This window comes from Enhydra lutris, unplaced genomic scaffold (assembly GCF_002288905.1).
Source record: "Enhydra lutris kenyoni isolate GAN:26980312 unplaced genomic scaffold, ASM228890v2 scaffoldscaffold71, whole genome shotgun sequence".
Classification (NCBI taxonomy): domain Eukaryota; kingdom Metazoa; phylum Chordata; class Mammalia; order Carnivora; family Mustelidae; genus Enhydra; species Enhydra lutris.
Window position 1 is genome coordinate 1154414 of NW_019154155.1, and position 16077 is coordinate 1170490.

The window sequence follows — 16077 nt, forward strand, 5'->3', positions numbered from 1 at the left end:
AAAGCTAGGGAAAGAACACCAGAAAGCAGTAGGATGAATTCTTAGAGCTAAATCAGGGCTAGGAATAACTTGTTACACATGATATTGGGAAAACTTAAGTTACATTTTTAAAAATAAAGATAAATTAGACCTATAATAAACACAATTCTAGGCCCATAATAATACAACTTAAAAACAACCTTAAAAAAAAATCAAACTAATTGCAAGTTACTTACCTACAAATTGGAACACAGGCAAACAATATTTAAAGAGATGAGATGTCCTTCAACAGATGAATGGATAAAGAAGATGTGGTTTGTATGTACAATGGAATATTATTCAGCCATCAGAAAGGATGAATACCCACCATTTGCATGGACATGGATAGAGCTGGAGGCGATTATGCTAAGTGAAATAAGTCAAGCAGAGAAAGACAATTATCATATGGCTTCACTCATAGGTGGAATATAAGAAACAGTATAGAGGATCATAGGGGAAGAGAGGGCAAACTGAATGGGAAGAAATCAGAGGGGGAGACAAACCATGAAAGACTCTGGAGTCCAAGAAACAGACTGAGGGTTACAGAGGGGAAAGGGATGGGGGAATGGGGTAACTTAGTGATGGATATTAAGGAGGGCATGTGTAGTGATGAGCACTGTGTGTTATATACAACTAATGAATCACTGAACCCCACATCAAAAACTAATGATGTACTATATGTTGGCTAACTGAACATAATAAAAAAATTCAAAAAATTAAAAATAAATAAATCTTAAAAAAAAAAAAGAAATGGAGACTGAGGGGGCTCCAAAGCCACAGAAAACAATATATACAAATGAACTAAAAATAAGGAATTGAAAAAAAAAATTAAGTACTCAACACAAAATTTGAAGTAGTGCATCCAATAAAAGATAATGATCATGCAAAGAAATAGGAGAATAAGATCCATAATGTCAAAAATAAGTCAATGAGAACAGATGCAAAAATTAAAAGTTGTTAGAATTAATAGATAAGAACTTAAAACAGGTATTTTAAATCCTATAAATATGTGCCAGAATATAAAGGAAGAAATGAACACAATGAGGAGAAAAACAGAAGATAATAGAAATGAACCAAATAGAACCTTATGATAAAAAATACAAATAGAAAATGGACATTTTGCTGGATAGGATTAAGAGCAAATTAGAAACTTCAGAAATAAGGATCAATAAATATGAAGACATAGCAATTACAGAAGCACAGAGAGAAAAATCAGAAAAACACAAATGTTCTTCATAACCAAATTGCTGAAAATCAGTGACGAAGAGAATAATCTTTAAATTGACCAGATAAATATTACATATAGAAAATAAATGCATATAGAAAACCATGTATGGCAGAAAACAATGGAATATCTTTAAAGATCTGAAAGAAAAAAGAAATCCACTAACCTAAAATTCTATATGCAACAAAAATGTCTTCTGAAAATAAACCAAATAAATAGAAGATTTATCACCAGAAGACCTATAATAAATATTAAGGGAAGCTCTTCAAACAAAAGAAAAAGTATACTAGGATGAAATTTGGGTCTATCCAAAGAAAGAAAGAGGAACAAAAATGTTAATTATGTGGGCATTAATAAAAGACTTACCCTTTTCCCCTCATTTTCAGTTATAATGACAGATAACTGTTTAAAGCAAAATTAATAATGTATTCTGGGATTTGTCATTAATTTAGAATAAAAATATATGATAATTATAGCACAAAGAATAGGAGGAAGAATTTGGGAGTGTACTGTTATTTGAATTTTGTGATACATTGTGTACGTATACTGTAAACCTTAACAACTAAAACCACCAAAAATTATGGCTAATGAACCAATAATGATGATAAAATCTTAATGTTCAATTACTTCAAAAGAAGTCAGTAAATAAGGTAAAGAGGAAGACTAAATTCAACAACAACAACAACAAAAGGTGATTTAAATCCAACCATATTTATGATTACACTGAAATGCAAGTGGTCTAAATATTCCAGTTAAAAGGCAGATATTGTCAGATTGGATTAACAAAATCAAAACCTACTTTGGGGACACCTGGGTGGCTCAGTTGTTAAGAGTCTGCCTTTGGCTCAGGTCATGATCCCAGGGTCCTGGGATCGAACCCCACATTAGGCTCCCTGCTCAGTGGAAAATCTGCTTCTCCCTCTCCCACTTCTTTTTGCTTGTGTTCCCTTTCTCGCTGTGAGTCTCTTTGTCAAATAAATAAATAAAATTTTTAAAAAGCCTACTTCAAGTATAAAGACACAGATAAGTAAAAAGAAAAAGGATGAGAAGAAGTTTATGATGTAAACAATTTTTTAAAAAGCCAAAGGGGCTATATTAACAACAGAATAAAAGCCTTCAGAAATGGCTGGTGATGAAGATGAATATTTCTTAACTATAGTGTTAACTTATTAATAACACATTAGAATCCTAATATGTGAGAATAACATAGCTCATTAGAAAGTAATTAAAAATGAAGCAGATATTGATATAATTAAATGGCAAGTTAAGTAAATTAACTCTAACATTCAGAGACTTAACTTCTCCTTAATGGATAGGGTCTGGGTGCCCTAGCCAGCCTATCACCTCCATGAGCCCTGGGACCCCAGTCTATACCAGCACCAGCCGTTGGTTTCTGATGAACACTAAGAAAGTGCTTCTGTGAAAAACCTACAGCTAACATCATACCTAATGGCAAAGCCTGTTCCCTTAAGATGAAGAACAAGAGAAGAATGTATGTTCTTACCACTTCTATTCAACACCATCCGTAGGTCCTAGCCAGTGTAATAAGACCAAAAAAAAGGATTGACAATAATGCTTGCTTTAGTTGCTGCTAACATTCTGTATAAAATTCTAGAAAAAATTCTAGAAAATCTACATAGGTCATATGTTGTGTTAGATTGTTATAATAAAGGTCCCCCAATTTATTCATGCCTTTCTGTATCTACCCCTTTTGGTGTACCCACTCACACTGACTCTGGGTTTGGCCCTGTGACTGGTTTAGCCAATGAGTCAAAAGCAGACACAAGAAGCTCAGAGATGTGAAAAATGCTTGCTCATTGAAGCTTGTACCGTCTTGTTTTTTGTGAAGAATCCCTGGTTAAACTGCCATAGAAACAGAAACAAAATGGAGCAGAAATATGTCACTTCTATCTTCCTGCTATTTTCCTCTCTTCTCCTTTTGTAACTTCTTCCTTACCTTACCATTTTTTTCTCTTATTATTATACCTACTACTATAAGGTTCCCTCCTTGACAAGGTCCAGAACTTTTTAAAGGATCATGTATATTTAATTTAATATGGTTGCTAGCATAATGATTGTTAATAAAATATTTGAAGAGTAGATGAATAAGAAACATCCCTTTGGTTCTGATAATAATTATCAAGATAAAGAATTTTTATGTATTTTTTTAATCTAACATTCACAGCACTATTTAGTAACTATTATGTGCCAAGATCTAGCTTATAGATCTTGTGAACATAGACAAGTGAACTAGCTTATAAAACAACTGGTTCTTATGAGGGATACAGATGTCATTATTGGTAGATATATTGGTCAATATTATGCCTTTATTTAAATACCTAGGTATTCAATTTATTTTTATGCTCATTAAACAAGAATAAATTTATTAATTTTATGCTCATAAAGCAACATTTACAGTTTCAAATCAATCAGAAAAATTAAGTCATGATTTGTTAAATGTATTGGAATCCATATGCTTCATTAATATCTTCTTTGCAAATAATTTTTATTTTTAAATAGCTTAAGACTTACCAGAAGATACAAAAGCAGTTCTGTGTCTCCTTCAACCAGCTTCCCCCATAATGATAGCTTAATAGTTGTAATACATTATGAAAGTCAGGAAATTGACATTGCTACAATATTAACTCAGTTACAGACTAAAAGTTCTTTTTAACAAATCCTTGTTTTCTTTGTAGCTTTTCACTTCATTACCACCTTTTTCTCTGGGGATCTTTGAACAGTCTTGCAGTCAGAAGAGCCTGCTTGCATATCCACAGCTCTACAGGATTTCTCAGGCAGGGAATACTTTCAACACAAAGGTAAACAGAAGATTTATTGCAGGCCTTTCATCTCAACTTAACACCAAAGTTACCTTTGGTCTTTTGCTTTTTTGATGCTTAAAAAAATAATTTACAATGCAAGGGATGCAGCCCTGTGCAATCATTTACCTTGTAGTTTAGTTTAACCAGGGAATTGAGGTTTAAATAATAGTATGTGGGAAGACAAGCCTTAAGAAAAAGAAACAAGGCACCTCATACAGTCCCACAAATTGTGTGCTGAGCAGCTTCAGGAGGCATGCTGTGTGCAGTGGGTCAGTCCTGGCAAATACTTTTGTCTTTTTAGATGATACAAGTGATTCCTTTGGTATGATTTCTTCCTGAGATCATGAGTTGAGATTTAACAGGGGAATTAAAGGGATTTTACAGGCCATAAGAGTAAACCTAATTGCATCTCAATCATTATTAGTGAAGCTTTAAAAAATACATCTGCAAGTATCTTCTCAAATTAGTGTTTTTGTTTTCTTTGGGTAAGTACCCAGTAGTGCCATACTAGAGCATATGATAATTATATTTTTAACTTTTTGAGGAACTTCCATACTGTTTTCAACAGTGGGTGCAGCAATTTACATTCCTACCAATAGTACACAAGGGTTCCTTTCCCTCTACATTTTCCCAACATTTGCTATTTCTCGTATTTTTTTATTTTAACCATTTTGACAGGTATAAATTGATATCTCATTGTGGTTTTAATTTATATTTCCATGATGATAGTGATGTTGAGCATCTTTTGATGTGTCAGTTAATCATCTGTTATGTCTTCTTTGAAAAAATGTCTATTCAGGTCCTCTGCCCATTTTAAATCACATTATTTGTTTTTTTGTTTTTGTTTTTGTTTTTGGTTTTTTTTTTTGGTGTTGAGTTGTGTAAGTTCTTTATATATCTTGCATATTAATTCCTATGCACTTGTATTTATTGCAGCATTGTCTGCAATAGCCAAAATATGGAAGCACCCCAAGTGTTCATCAATAGATGAATGGACAAAGATGTGATAGATCTATATATCTACACACACACACACACACACACACACACACACTGGAATATTACTCAGCCAGAAAAAGAATGAAATCTTGTCATTTGCAAAAACATGGATGGACCTAGAGGATATAATGTTAAGTGAAATAAGTTAGAAAAAGACAAATACCATATGATTTCACTCATATGTGGAATTTAAGAAACAATAAGTGAACAACAATGCAAAAAGAGCAAAGAAGTAGACTCTTATATACAGAGAGCAAACTGGTGGTTACCAGATGAGAGTTAGGTAGGAGGATGGGTGAAATAAAGAGAATTAGGAGTACACTGATCGTGATGAGCACTGAGTAATGTTTAGAATTATTGCATCATTATATTGTACACCTGAAACTAATATAACACCGTATGTTAATTGTACTTCAGTAAAAAAATATAGACACCTGGAAAAAACATGGGTCTTTTAAATGTATTGCTTCATGGCTCAAAATATAGCCTATCTTATAAATATTTCAACTTGAACAGAATGATTAAATTAGGTCAAGTTCATATTCAAACTTCTACATTCTTATTTTCTGTTCATTATTCTACCAATTATGGGGAGGAACTAAAATCTCCAACTGAAAGTACAGATTCATCTCTATCCCTTTGAAGTTCTATCAGTTTTGCTTCATGTATTTCGAGGTACTCTTAAGAGGTATATCAATGTTTAGGATTATTATATTGTCTTGATTGATCCCTTTTTCATTCAGAAATTATCTGTTTTCTTCTTTGATCTGAAATCTACTTTGTCTAGCATGTCTAGCATGACCACTTCAGCTTTTTAAAATATTTCTATTTTTCCATCCTTATATGTATATAACCTTATAACCTTAAAACATCCTTATAACTTGTGTCTTCATATTTAAAGTATGTTTCTTGTAGGCAGTTTATAGTCTTGCTTTGTTATCCAATCTGATAATATCTGCCTTTATATTGAGTGTTTAAAGCATTTATATTTAATGTGTTTATTGATGTGTTTTGGTGTAAACTTACCATCTTTCTATATATTTTCCATTTTTCCCAATTATAATTTCTTTCCTTGTTTCCTGTTGTTCTGAGTTCTTTTGGATTAATTTTTGTGAGTTCCATTTCCTCTCCTTGTTGGCTTTTTAGCTTTAATTCATTCTTTCTTTCTTTCTTTCAAGAATTTGCTTTGGGCTTTATACCATATATCTTTAGGCTAATATAACCTGTCTTCAAGTGATACACTAATTCACACACAGTATAAAAAACTTAATACTATACCACCATTTCTTTCCTTCTGACCTTTGGTCTATTGTCATATATGTTACTTTTACATATATTAAAAACCCCATACCATATTCATATTTGTGTTTGAACAATTATTTTTAAAAGTGATTTAAGTAGCAAAAGAAACAACTTAGGGTTTTTTTCCCCCAAAAGATTTTTATTATTTATTTTTCAGGGAGACGGAGCAAGCAAGTGGAGCAGCAGGCAGAGGGAGAATCAGGCTCCCCAATGAGGGACTTGGTCTGAAACCTGGGATCATGACCTGAGCCAAAGGCAGATGCTTAACCAATTGAGCTACCCAGGCATCCCAGCAAGAGAAACACTTAAATCTTTACCCATATATTTATTATTTCCAGTGATCTTCTGTCCTTCATGTAGATTCACATTATTATTTGTTGTAATTTCCTTTCTGCCTGAAGGACTTCGTTTAAAATTTCTTGTAGTGTAAATTTGCTGATGATGAACTCTTTCAGCTTTTATATATATCTCAAAAAATCTTCATTTTACCTTTACTTTTGAAACTTAGTTTTGCTTGGCATAAAATTCTAGGTTGATAGTTTATTTCTTTCGGTAATTTCTATTGTCTTCTTCCATTGTTTTAATGTGAAATTACTGTTATCTTCATCTTTATGACTTTACTGTGTCTTTTTCATCTGGCTCCTTTGAAGAGCTTTTTCTTAATTACCAGTAAACATAGGAGTGAATATATCTGTTTCAATTAGTGTTTTTGTTTTGTAAATACCCAGTAGTGGAATTACTAGATTATATGGTGTTTCTATGTTTAATTTTTTTTTTAAGATTTTATTTATTTATTTGACAGACAGAGATTACAAGTAGGCAGAGAGGCAGGCAGAAAGAGAGGAGGAAGCAGGCTCCCTGCTGAGCAGAGAGCCCGATGTGGGGCTCGATCCCAGGACTCTGAGATCATGACCTGAGCCAAAGGCAGAGGCTTTAACCGACTGAGCCACCCAGGCGCCTCCTATGTTTAATTTTTTGAGAAACCTCCATACTGTTTTCTACTATGCTCAATCACTTTGCTTTGCCACCAACAGTGCACAAGGGTTCCTTTTCCTTCACATCTTCTTCAACACTTGTTTTTGATTTTAGCCATTCTGATAGATATAAAGTTATATTGTTATTTTGATTTGCATTTACATGATGATGAGTGATATTGAACATCTTTTAATGTGTAAGTTGGCCATCTGTCTTTAGAAAAATGTCTTCCCATTTTTAATCAGATTATTTGTTTTTTTGGTGTTGAATTGTAGAAGTTTTTACATGTATTTTGGATATTTACCCCTTATTGGATGTATCATTTGCAAATATCTTCTCCCATTCAGTAAGTTGCTTTTTTGTTTAGTTGTTAGCTTCCTTTGCTGTGTACAGAAACTTTTTATTCAGTATTACCATGACTATTCTTGAGTTTTGTTCTGGAAACAATTTAATCCTTGTGGATCTGCCTCTTAATATTTATTAGGAAGGACAGGAGTTGTGCTAAGTCCAAGGATAATTTTTCTCCAGTACTGAGACAAAAACTTCTATGTATTTTACCCAATGTTCCATGAGTCTTGAGGTTTTCCAATTTGGCATTAACTGTGCTTTTAAACCAGTTTCTTACATTCTTTCCTAAAAACAGCTTTGCTCCAGGAAATTTAGGTCACAGGACAAAATATGTTTTTCCACATTTTTTTCTTCCTTAGTCCTTTATCAGTAAGTCTTCCTGGCAAGCATAAAAATAACCGATATATTTTTAACCAAAAGAAGTTCAACCATCTAACCCCAAGGTGTACTCTTGTCTGACTCTAGAAATCTTATATTATTAAGATTTCTTCTAATAAAATTGTATGTGGTATATTAAAATTTACTTTGACCAGAGTCTAGGTGGAGATGTAAAGGTTCAGAGTGTATCATACGAAATAAAGTATGAAATTATTTAAAATATTACAGCCTAAGTATTAAAAATATTTTTATTTCTTTTAAAAATTACTTCTGGTTCTTTTTCATTAGATAATTTAGGACTTTATAATTTTTTAAAACAAATATCCTATATTTGAGTTCCATACATTTACATTTAATTTTTCTTTTCAAATAATATCTCATACATTCCCAGTCATTTTTTTTTTGGAAGTAAAAGAAATGGAATTTTTCCATCTTCAGGAAAATATTTTGGCTTTATAACTGTTTTAAACTACAAGCATATTTCATAATATCACATGTTTTTAGATTTAGACCAGTGTACTATCATAACTTTCTTGCCTTGCTTTCTTTTAGGTGTTTTGGTTTCAATGCTTAAATGCTTTGATCCATTCCTTCATTCTCTTCTGGATGCCCATGAAAATGCTGGAGCATGGTAATGGCTTCATTGTTTCATATATTCAACAAAGAGTATGTTTTTCTCACTGGGGCCAATATTCTGTGTTGTGTGTATGTGTGTTTATATGTATGTCTCCACAGAAAGAACTTAAGGCAAAAAAAAAATGGAATTTAAAAAGATTTACCTATATGTAATATTATAATTACATTGACATTTAACAATAATAAATAATAAATAATAATATATTATATATTATTATATAAATTATAAATAATAATAAATAATAAATTGGCATTTAACAATTGATCTTTAGAACACATTTTCCTGGTCTTTGACATATATAAATTGAAAATTAGTGCTTTTATTGTTATATATAATATATATTATATTATTATATATATATAATATATAATATATATTATATATAAATAATAATAAATATTATATAATAAATTATGACTTGTTAGATAAATAATAATAAAAATAAATAATAATAATAATAAATAATAAATTGACATTTAACAATTGATCTTTAGAACACATTTTCCTGGTCTTTGACATATATAAATGGAAAACTGGGGCTTTTATTGTTAATTTGTAATAAGTATTTGAGTCAGCAGGTCTGATAGAAAGCTCAACACCTTCTGTAAGTTTGAAATTTATGTCTGTTTCTTCTTTCACTTCCCAAACTTCACGTTTCAATTTAGACTATAACACAAGTTCAGTATACTTTATTATTGGACCAAGTCTCTTTTCTATCCACCAAGAAGATCTAACAATTGTAAATATTTATGCCCCCAAAATGGGAGCAGCCAATTACATAAGAAAACTGTTAATCAAGATAAAGAGTCATATTGATATGAATACATTAATAGTAGGAGATCCTAACATGCCTCTCTCAGCAATAGACAGATCATCCATGCAGAAAATCAATAAAGAAACAAGAGCATTGAATGACACATTGGACCAGATGGACCTCATAGATATATACAGAACATTCCACCCTAAAACAACAGAATACTCATTCTTCTCAAGTGCACATGGAACCTTCTCCAGAAAAGACCACATACTGGGTCACAAATCAGGGCTCAACTGATACCAAAAGACCGAGATTATTCCCTGCATATTCTCAGATCACAGTGCTTTGAAACTGGAGCTCAATCACAAGGAAAAGTTTGGAAGGAACTCAAACACCTGGAAGCTAAAGACCACCTTGCTTAAGAATGCTTGGATCAACCAGGAGATCAAAGAAGAACTTAAACAATTTATGGAAAGCAATGAGAATGAAGACACTTCGGTCCAAAATCTATGGGATACAGCAAAGGTGGTCCTAAGGGGGAAATACATAGCCATCCAAGCCTCCCTCAAAAAAATTTGAAAAATCCAGAATACAGCAGCTGTCTCTACACCTTAAAGAACTGGAGAACCAACAACAAATTAAGCCAACTCCACACACAAGAAGGGAAATAATCAAGGTTAGAGCAGAGATCAATGAGGTAGAAACCAGAGATACAGTAGAACGTATCAATGAAACTAGAAGCTGGTTTTTGGAAAGAATCAATAAGATTGACAAACCACTGGCCACACTAATCCAAAAGAAAAGAGAGAAAGCTCAAATTAATAAAATTATGAATGAAAAGGGAGAGATCCACAACTAACACCAAGGAAATAGAAACAATCATCAGAAGTTATTATCAACAGTTATGTGCCAGTAAGCTAAGCAACCTAGATGAAATGGATGCATTCCTGGAAAATTGTAAACTCCCAAAATTGAACCAGGAAGAAATTGACAACCTGAATAGACCGATATCTAGTAAGGAGATTGAAGCAGTGATCCTGAAGTACAATTTAGAAAAAAATTATTTGGGAAGTTTTTCTACAGACTGACCTGGGTCTAATACAATTAAATGTGGGAGATACACTTACGAAGTATATGCTATGGCTGTACAATGGCTTCACAGTCACAAATTAAAGTATAAAATGTAATTATTTTTCTTTAATCAGATTTAATTTCCATTGGGTATTACTAGGCATATTGCCAGTGGACATATTGCATATTACTGTGGACATATTTTTTTTAAACATTGAGTTTGAGTTGCATGTGTTTGTTGGTATTTAAAAGAACTGATCTTCCATTAATATAGCTAAAGCCCTTCCTTGTAACGAAAATGGGCAAAACTTTCAAATGATAAATATAGCAAAATCACCAGTTTGCAAGAAGTTCCTTTTGGGAGCGCTTGGGTGGCTCAGTGGGTTAAAGCCTCTGCCTTCCACTCAGGCCATGATCCCAGGGTCCTGGGATCCAGCCCTGCATCAGGCTCTCTACTCAGCAGGGAGCCTGTTTCCCCCTCTCTCTCTGCCTGTCTCTCTGCCTACTTGTGATCTTTCAAATAAATAAAATGTTAAAAAAAAAGAATTATTGAAAAAAAAAAGTTCCTTTTGGGATGGAAGTGTGAGGGGCTCTTTGGCTTTGCTCTCCACCCAAATAAGCCAAACTGGTCAAAACTATAAAAGCACAACTCTGCAAATTTTCTGGATATTGTCTTAAAGACAAATGAAGAAACGTTTACTTAAGCAAATCTATTGCAACTCAGTAAGAATGTTAAAAGTCTGTGGCATTGTAGCCATGACCTACTCCTTCACTCTCTTATTCACAGCCTAGCTTGATGGAAGCCCCACTGTTGGCAGATGTGGTTAAGAGTATAGGACTACTAGTCTTCTTAATTTTCAATCAGTCAACCATATCTCACAGGAGGGGCAGCCTACTAGCATTTCTCACCCCCCCAACTCTATGTTAAAGAGGCAAAATTGATGAGTGTGGCCAAGAGATTAGAGCTCCTCTTTTCCAATCAACTTATATCCATAGGACAGTCTCTGCCACAGGCATGACAGGCTAAGAATACTGAGTTCCTGATCACTCTCACAACAGCTTGCTTGTAAGGCAGAGAATCTCTAAGAGATTATTGGGAAGGCAAGCCAAGAAGACCAGTGACTACAACCTCACTGTCATCAAGTGTAGTGGCAATAAGTTTTGCCTATGGTGACAGGTAGTACATACGAAGAGAGAGCTCCAAAACTCTTCACAAAGGAAGTGACTATTTGAAACAGACTAGAGGGAGAGTTCAAGTCTAGGGATGCTCTCAAAAATAATAACTCTTCCTAATTGAGACCAATAAGATAATCATAGGCCTACTAGTTTACCAGAATGAACCAAGCACAGAAACAAAAATAGCTCTTCTAAGGTAAGAACAAACCTCAAAGACTTGTCTCAAAATTATCCAATTCTGAACTTAATTGGATCAGACTGCTGTACAATTTATGCCCCAGAACACTGTCAAAAATAATAGACTAACCCGTGGGTAATTAGTGGAGCCTAACAACTGGTGTAATGCCAAATGAGGCAGATATCTTAATGGAGAAATCAGGGAAAAACACAGTCAGGACAGACCAGATAAAACCAAGGTGGCTTTGCTTGTCCAGGGCTTCACCTTCCAAGGTACAAAACCAAGGTTTAATGGACTTCACTAAAATAGCCAGCCAAATCACAAAACAAACAAACATCAAAAAAAAAATATAAGGCTTGAATGGAAGGAGGATTAGTATTCAGAGTAGCTACAATGTATTATGTAAAATTTCCAGTTTTCAACAACCAAAAATATAAGACACACAAAGAGACAGGACCGCATGACCTGTACACCAAGAAGTAAGTAGGTAACAGAAATTGCCTATGAGAAGGCCTACATGTCAGATTTAATAGAGTTCAAATTAGCTGATATAAACATGTTCAAAGAACCAAAAGAAATGCTTAAAGGTATGAAGGTATGAAGACACATCAAACAGATTGTTGATTAAGAGATAGAAATTATAACAACAAAATGAAAACTTCTAATAAAAAAAAGAACAATTCATTAGAGTGGCTCAATGGTAGGTTTAAACTGGAAGAAGAAAGAATTATGAAACCTGATCTTACATTAATAGAAAGTATGCAATTTGAAGACCAGAGAGAAAGTAGAATAAAGAAAATAATAATGAAAAGACTCAGAGATGATAGTCTTTAAACACACCAATATAGGCATATGGGAGCATAAGAATAAGAGCAGGAAAAATAATAAAGTAGGAAAAATATTCAAGGAAATTATAGCTAAAGAGCTTCAAATTAGCTTAATAACGTTAATGTGTACATTCAAGGGGGCTCAGTGAACTTTAAGTGAGATAACTTCAAAGAGATCTATATCAAGACATTGTAGTAAAAATTTTGAAAGCCAAAAATGATGGGATAAGATTGAAAGCAGCAAAAGAAAAATGACTCAGGTACATGGGACCTCCAATAAGATTTTCAGATGACTTCTCATTGCACCCAAAAAAATGGAGGCCAGAAGGCAGTGGGATGACAAATTCAAAGTTTTGAAAGAATAAAATACCTGTCAACCAAGAATCTTATGCCCAGCAAAATAGCCTTTCAAAAATGGAGGCAAAATAAAGATATTCCCATATTAACAGAGAAATGAGAAGACTTGTTACTATAATATACACTTTTCAAGAAATACTAAAAGAAGTTCTTCAGATTAAAAATAAGTAAATCCAGTCTGCAAGAACCTTGGCAAAGGAAATTACATAACCATGTAAGATGGTATAAATGATATTTCTTCTCTCTTTTCATAACTGATTTTAAAAGAAATTTCATAGAGTGTAAATGCAAAATCTTCATCAAACTATCAAACATGACAAAAATAGAATTATATATAGGGTTATACATAAACACCAAATGGGATTTATTGCAAGAATGCAAAATTGGCTTAACATCCAAAAATAATGTAAGACATCATAACAATGAAGGATAAAAACTACATGATCATCTCAATAAATTCAGAAAATGGATTTGACAAAAGTCAATACTTCTTCAGGATAAAAGCAATCAACAATGTAGGAATAGAATGGATCTTCCTCAATTGATAAAAAAAAAAAAATCTACAAAACCACAGTTAACATTTTGCTTAATGGTGAAAGACTGAATGCTTTCCCCTAAAATCAAGAACAGGACAAAGATATCATTTCTAACATTCCTACTCACTATTGTACTATAAATTTTAGGCAGTGCAGTTGGACACGAAAATGCAATGAAGATCACCCAGATCAGAAAAGTAAAATTAAAATGATCTCTATTTTCATATGACATGATTTTATATATATATAGAATGTTAAAATTATATGTTATATATATAAAATGTTAAAATTAAAATACTTTTAGAAGTAACAAATTAAGGTTTCAGGGTATAAGATTAATATACAAGAATTCATTTGATTTCTATACAATAGAAATAAGAAACCAGAAAATTATATTAAGAAAACAATTATATTAACTAGAGAATAAAAGGAAGAAAATACTTAGAAATAAATGTAACAAAAGTGCAAAATTTATACTTTGAATATTGCAAAACATTGTTGAAAGACATTAATGAAGACTTAAATGAATGTAAAGATAGCCCATGTTTGTGGATTGGAAGATATAATACTGATAAGCTGGCAATAATTCCCAAATCAATCTAAAGGCCAAAATAAATCCTTTTCAAAGTACCAGCTGACTTTGCAGAACTGGACAAGTTGATTCTAAAATTTGTATGAAAATATAAGTGACTCAGAATAGCTAAAACAATCTTTAAAAAGAAAAACAAAGTTGGAGAACTCACACTTCTTGATTTCAAAACTTACTCCAAAGCTACAGTAATTAAGATGATGCAATTTTGGAATAAGTATAGATATATATAACCCAATGAATAAAATTAAGAAATCCTTACATTTATTATTGATATTTAATGAGTATACCAATGTAATTCAGTGGAGGGTGGGAAAGAATAGTTAGTCTTTTTGAAAAATAGTTCTGAAGTAAGTGGATATTCATATACAAGAGTAAATCTGAACATGTACCACACACAAAATACACAAGTGAACCCAAATAAATTATAGAACTAAATGTAAGAGCTAAAAGTATAAATATATCTTAGAAGGATGGATAGGGATAAATATTTTTGGCTTTGGTTAGGTGAAGATTCTTAGTTATATGAAACCACAACACAACACAAAAGTGAATAAAGTGGACATAAAAAAAAAAAACTTGTGCATCAGAAGACACAATTAAGAAAGCAAAAATATAAAGAAGATCAATGAAATCAAGAGCTGGTTCTTTGTAAAGATAAACAAAATAGATAAACCTTTAGCCACTCTTTACTAAAAAAAGAGAGGACTCAAAGTCCAAGATGAAGGAGGAGAAATACCACCATCACCATACAAATACAAAAATATGAGAATATTATGAAATATATGCCAACAAATTGGACAACCTAGAATAAATGGATAAATTCCTAGAAATATACAATCTTCCAAACTGAAATAGATAAAGGGGATTAAGAGGTACAAACTTCCATTTATAAAATAAGTTATGAAGATGAAATACACAGCATAGAGAATATAGTCAATAATATTGTAATAACTTTGTATTGTAGTAGGTGGTGACTAACACTTATGGTGAGCAGTGACTAATGGATAGAATTATCTAATGTTTTACACCTGAAACTAGTAAAACATTGTATGTTAATTTTACTTCAATAAATGAAAATACAACCCACAGAATGGAACAAAACATCTGTCCATTATATTTATAACAAAGATTTCTATCTGGACTATACAAAGAATGCTCACAGCTCAATAGTCCAAAGACAGAAAGACCCAATTTTTAAAACATACAAAAGATTTGAAGATACGTTTTTCCCCAAAGGATATGTAAATAACTAATAAATACATGAAAAGATGCTCAACATCATTAATCATTAAATGCGAGTTAAAATCACAATGAGGTACTACTTCATGTCTATTAGGATGGCTATAATCAAATGATAGATAGCAATAAATATTGACAAGGATGTGGAAATTGGAACCCTCATACACAGCTGACAGGAAATGTAATATGGCATAGCTGCTTGGGGAAACAGTCTGGCATTTCCTGTAATGGTTAAGCATTGAGTTATCTATTATCTAGCAATTACACTGTTAGGTATATGCCCAAGAGAAATTAAAATATACACCCACAGAAAAATTTGTGCACATAGCAGCACTATTCATAACAGCCAAAATGTTCATTATTCAATGAATGGATACACAGTGGATATGTGCCACATCCATACAATGGAATAGTGTTAATAAAAAGGAATGAAGGACTTGGAGTCAAGATGGCGGAGAAGTAGCAGGCTGAGACTACTTCAGGTAGCGGGAGATCAGCTAGATAGCTTATCTAAAGATTGCAAACACCTACAAATCCAACGGGAGATCGAAGAGAAGAACAGCAACTCTAGAAACAGAAAATCAACCACTTTCTGAAAGGTAGGACTGGCGGAGAAGTGAATCCAAAGCGATGGGAAGAT

The 16077-nt window shown here is 32.6% G+C and overlaps 1 protein-coding gene across 1 annotated transcript in view; it reads left to right on the plus strand.

The window, feature by feature from the left end:
- Positions 1–16077, plus strand: part of LOC111159894 (phospholipid-transporting ATPase IB-like) — a 197253-nt gene that overhangs the window by 146333 nt on the left and 34843 nt on the right. Inside the window, exons 33-34 of the mRNA XM_022522564.1 lie at positions 3940–4062; positions 8620–8698. Coding sequence (XP_022378272.1) covers positions 3940–4062; positions 8620–8698 — 202 coding nt within the window. The remainder of the gene's footprint in view (positions 1–3939; positions 4063–8619; positions 8699–16077) is intronic.